Source organism: Pseudophryne corroboree, chromosome 2 (assembly GCF_028390025.1).
Source record: "Pseudophryne corroboree isolate aPseCor3 chromosome 2, aPseCor3.hap2, whole genome shotgun sequence".
In the NCBI taxonomy this organism is placed as follows: Eukaryota; Metazoa; Chordata; class Amphibia; order Anura; family Myobatrachidae; genus Pseudophryne; species Pseudophryne corroboree.
In genome coordinates, this window is record NC_086445.1 from 13,194,375 (window position 1) to 13,199,381 (window position 5,007).

General features: G+C 43.9%; 1 protein-coding gene across 1 annotated transcript; it reads left to right on the forward strand.

The window, feature by feature from the left end:
- Positions 1-3,576: 3,576 nt before the first annotated feature.
- On the forward strand, positions 3,577-4,515 carry LOC135050447 (olfactory receptor 52E2-like). The gene has a single exon (XM_063956937.1). It carries the CDS (start codon positions 3,577-3,579, stop codon positions 4,513-4,515), a length of 939 nt encoding a protein of 312 aa, XP_063813007.1.
- The last annotated feature ends 492 nt before the right edge of the window (positions 4,516-5,007 follow it).

Below are 5,007 nucleotides of genomic sequence, written 5' to 3' on the forward strand. Positions count from 1 at the left end.
CATGGTTAGTGCCCTGTAACTGATGTTCCTCAGCATGATTAGTGCCCTGTAACTGATGTTCCTCAACATGGTTAGTGCCCTGTAACTGATGTTCCTCAACATGGTTAGTGTCCTGTAACTGATGTTCTTCAGCATGGTTAGTGCCCTGTAACTGATGTTCCTCAACATGGTTAGTGTCCTGCAACTGATGTTCTTCAGCATGGTTAGTGCCCTGTAACTGATGTTCCTCAACATGGTTAGTGCCCTGTAACTGCTGTTCCTCAACATGGTTAGTGTCCTGTAACTGATGTTCTTCAGCATGGTTAGTGTCCTGTAACTGATGTTCTTCAGCATGGTTAGTGTCCTGTAACTGATGTTCTTCAGCATGGTTAGTGCCCTGTAACTGATGTTCCTCAGCATGATTAGTGCCCTGTAACTGATGTTCCTCAACATGGTTAGTGCCCTGTAACTGATGTTCCTCAACATGGTTAGTGTCCTGTAACTGATGTTCTTCAGCATGGTTAGTGCCCTGTAACTGATGTTCCTCAACATGGTTAGTGCCCTGTAACTGATGTTCCTCAACATGGTTAGTGTCCTGTAACTGATGTTCTTCAGCATGGTTAGTGCCCTGTAACTGATGTTCCTCAACATGGTTAGTGCCCTGTAACTGTTGTTCCTCAACATGGTTAGTGTCCTGTAACTGATGTTCCTCAACATGGTTAGTGTCCTGTAACTGATGTTCCTCAACATGGTTAGTGCCCTGTAACTGTTGTTCCTCAGCATGGTTAGTGACCTGTAACTGATGTTCCTGAGCATGGTTAGTGTCCTGTAACTGATGTTCCTCAGCATGGTTAGTGTCCTGTAACTGATGTTCCTCAACATGGTTAGTGTCCTGTAACTGATGTTCTTCAGCATGGTTAGTGACCTGTAACTGATGTTCCTCAGCATGGTTAGTGACCTGTAACTGATGTTCCTGAGCATGGTTAGTGTCCTGTAACTGATGTTCCTCAGCATTGTTGGTGTCCTGTAACTGATGTTCCTGAGCATTGTTAGTGTCCTGTAACTGATGTTCCTGAGCATGGTTAGTGTCCTGTTACTGATGTTCCTGAGCATTGTTGGTGTCCTGTAACTGATGTTCCTGAGCATGGTTAGTGTCCTGTTACTGATGTTCCTGAGCATGGTTAGTGTCCTGTTACTGATGTTCCTGAGCATGGTTAGTGTCCTGTTACTGATGTTCCTGAGGATGGTTAGTGTCCTGTTACTGATGTTCCTGAGCATGGTTAGTGTCCTGTTACTGATGTTCCTCAACATGGTTAGTGTACTGTGAGTGATGTTCCTTAGTGTGGTTAATGTTCTTTAACTTATGTTCCTCAGCATGGTTAGTGCCCTGTAACTGATGTTCCTCAGCATGGTTAGTGCCCTGTAACTGATATTCCTCAACATGGTTAATGTCCTGTAACTGATGTTCTTCAGCATGGTTAGTGTCCTGTAACTGATGTTCCTCAGCATGGTTAGTGACCTGTAACTGATGTTCCTCAACATGGTTAGTGTCCTGTAACTGATGTTCCTCAGCATGGTTAGTGACCTGTAACTGATGTTCCTCAGCATGGTTAGTGTCCTGTAACTGATGTTCTTCAGCATGGTTAGTGTCCTGTAACTGATGTTCTTCAGCATGGTTAGTGACCTGTAACTGATGTTCTTCAGCATGGTTAGTGTCCTGTAATTGATGTTCCTCAGCATGGTTAGTGTCCTGTAACTGATGTTCCTCAGCATGGTTAGTGCCCTGTAACTGATGTTCCTCAGCATGGTTAGTGCCCTGTAACTGATGTTCCTCAGCATGGTTAGTGCCCTGTAACTGATGTTCCTCAACATGGTTAGTGTCCTGTAACTGATGTTCCTCAGCATGGTTAGTGACCTGTAACTGATGTTCCTCAGCATGGTTAGTGTCCTGTAACTGATGTTCTTCAGCATGGTTAGTGACCTGTAACTGATGTTCCTGAGCATGGTTAGTGTCCTGTAACTGATGTTCTTCAGCATGGTTAGTGACCTGTAACTGATGTTCTTCAGCATGGTTAGTGTCCTGAAACTGATGTTCCTCAGCATGGTTAGTGTCCTGTAACTGATGTTCCTCAGCATGGTTAGTGCCCTGTAACTGATGTTCCTCAACATGGTTAGTGTCCTGTAACTGATGTTCCTCAACATGGTTAGTGTCCTGTAACTGATGTTCCTCAACATGGTTAGTGTCCTGTAACTGATGTTCCTTAGTGTGGTTAGTGTCCTGTAACTGATGTTCTTTAGCGTGGTTAGTGCCCTGTAACTGATGTTCCTCAGCATGGTTAGTGTCCTGTAACTGATGTTCCTCAGCATGGTTAGTGCCCTGTAACTGATGTTCCTCAACATGGTTAGTGTCCTGTAACTGATGTTCCTCAGCATGGTTAGTGCCCTGTAACTGATGTTCCTCAACATGGTTAGTGTCCTGTAACTGATGTTCCTCAACATGGTTAGTGTCCTGTAACTGATGTTCCTCAACATGGTTAATGTCCTGTAACTGATGTTCTTCAGCATGGTTAGTGACCTGTAACTGATGTTCCTCAACATGTTTAGTGTCCTGTAACTGATGTTCCTCAGCATGGTTAGTGCCCTGTAACTGATGTTCCTCAACATGGTTAGTGTCCTGTAACTGATGTTCTTCAGCATGGTTAGTGTCCTGTAACTGATGTTCCTCAACATGGTTAGTGTCCTGTAACTGATGTTCCTCAGCATGGTTAGTGCCCTGTAACTGATATTCCTCAACATGGTTAGTGCCCTGTAACTGATGTTCCTCAGCATGGTTAGTGTCCTGTAACTGATGTTCCTCAGCATGGTTAGTGCCCTGTAACTGATGTTCCTCAACATGGTTAGTGTCCTGTAACTGATGTTCCTCAGCATGGTTAGTGTCCTGTAACTGATGTTCCTCAGCATGGTTAGTGCCCTGTCACTGATGTTCCTCAGCATGGTTAGTGTCCTGTAACTGATGTTCTTCAACATGGTTAGTGTCCTGTAACTGATGTTCTTCAGCATGGTTAGTGTCCTGTAACTGATGTTCTTCAGCATGGTTAGTGACCTGTTACTGATGTTCCTGAGCATGGTTAGTGCCCTGTAACTGATATTCCTCAACATGGTTAGTGTCCTGTAACTGATGTTCCTTAGTGTGGTTAATGTTCTTTAACTTATGTTCTTCAGCGTGGTTAGTGACCTGTAACTGATGTTCCTCAACATGGTTAGTGTCCTGTAACTGATGTACCTCAGCATGGTTAGTGCCCTGTAACTGATGTACCTCAGCATGGTTAGTGCCCTGTAACTGATGTTCCTCAGCATGGTTAATGTTCTTATTTTCCTCTGCATGGTCAGAATTACCTCACTGGTCTAGTAATGGTGTTACAGTTAGTATTGGTTAGCTGTTGTTTTTCATCAGCATGATGTTCTATAAGATTGCACAGTAAAAAAGATATGCGTCTCATATTTATTGCAACTTCTAACAAACAATATGAGCTACATAACAATTTGGTGATTTAATATCACTCTATAATTTCAGGACTATATAAGGAGCTGTCCACCATGCTACTGCTGAATTACACCCATCCACGTGTCTTCATTTTGCTTGGAATACCGGGACTGGAAGAAGTTCAGTGTTGGATTTCTATCCCCTTCTTTGGTATGTACTTTGTTGCCGTCTTCGGGAACATTATCATCCTAGTGATCATCAGATCTGAAAAGAGCCTTCATCAGCCCATGTACTTCTTCTTTTCCATGTTAGCTATGACTGATTTAGTTTTGTCCTCTTCAGCTATCCCAAAAATGTTGGGCATCTTTTGGTTTAATTTCCAGGAGATCTGTTTTGAAGCTTGCCTGACCCAAATGTTCATCATTCACTCCTTCACCGCCATGGAGTCCGGCTTTTTCTTGGCTATGGCTTATGATCGCTACGTGGCCATTTGCAATCCACTCCGTCACTCAGCCATTTTGAACAATAAAGCAGTTCTTACCATTGGACTTTGTGTGGTGTCTCGGGCCATAGTATTTTTCTTACCTCACCCATTCATTGTTAAAACCTTAATTTTCTGTGAGGACAACATCATCCCTCACACGTACTGTGAGTTCATGGCTGTTATCAAACTAACTTGTGGGGACTCCAGCATCAGCAAGGCCTACAGCTTGACCGTGGCCTCTATGATAGGTGCCTTTGATCTCCTATGTACAATAACCTCCTATGTCCTCATCTTCTGCACTGTCTTCAACCTCCCCACCAAGCAGGCCGGACGGAAAGCCCTTAGCACCTGCACATCTCATATCACTGTCATCTTAGTGTTTTACAGCACCGCCACCTTCACTTTCCTCACCCACCGCTTTGGTCACAACATCGGACCACAAATCCACATTAGCATTGCCAATGTCTATCTGTTGGTTCCACCAACATTGAACCCAATTATTTACGGGGTGAGGACCAAAAAGATATGGCAGAAATTAGTGAGATTCCTGTACTATAAAGGTGCCTAATAATACCAAAAACATGTATTATTATAATAAATTCTGCCTTTGGATCGCTAATCGTATTATTACTAAACGATATCTGGATCCTTTTACTACAGCAGCAATGTGCTCCACCAGCGGTTCCCAGACGTTCTTGAATCACGGCGCTCTAGATTATCAGCATTTTTTTCTCATGGCACCCCTAGAATAAACATTTTTTATTGATACATTTTGAAAACATTTTTAAATTACGTAAATTGTGCCTACATTTCACCCTTAGGGCGGGATGTACTAAGTGACATCGCCGCCGATCATCACGATGCTACTGGCACGTGTACTTACACATGCAATTAGCATTGCGAAGGACAGCTCTTCCGATAAGAGCTGTCCTTCGCGATCTCCGGCGTCTTCCTGACTTCCGGGCATGCGCAGAGTGACAGGGCGGCCGCGGGACATGCTGGGAGGGATCCAATAGGGTTCTATGGGGTATCGCCAGCAAAAGCTGGCGATCCCCTTTAC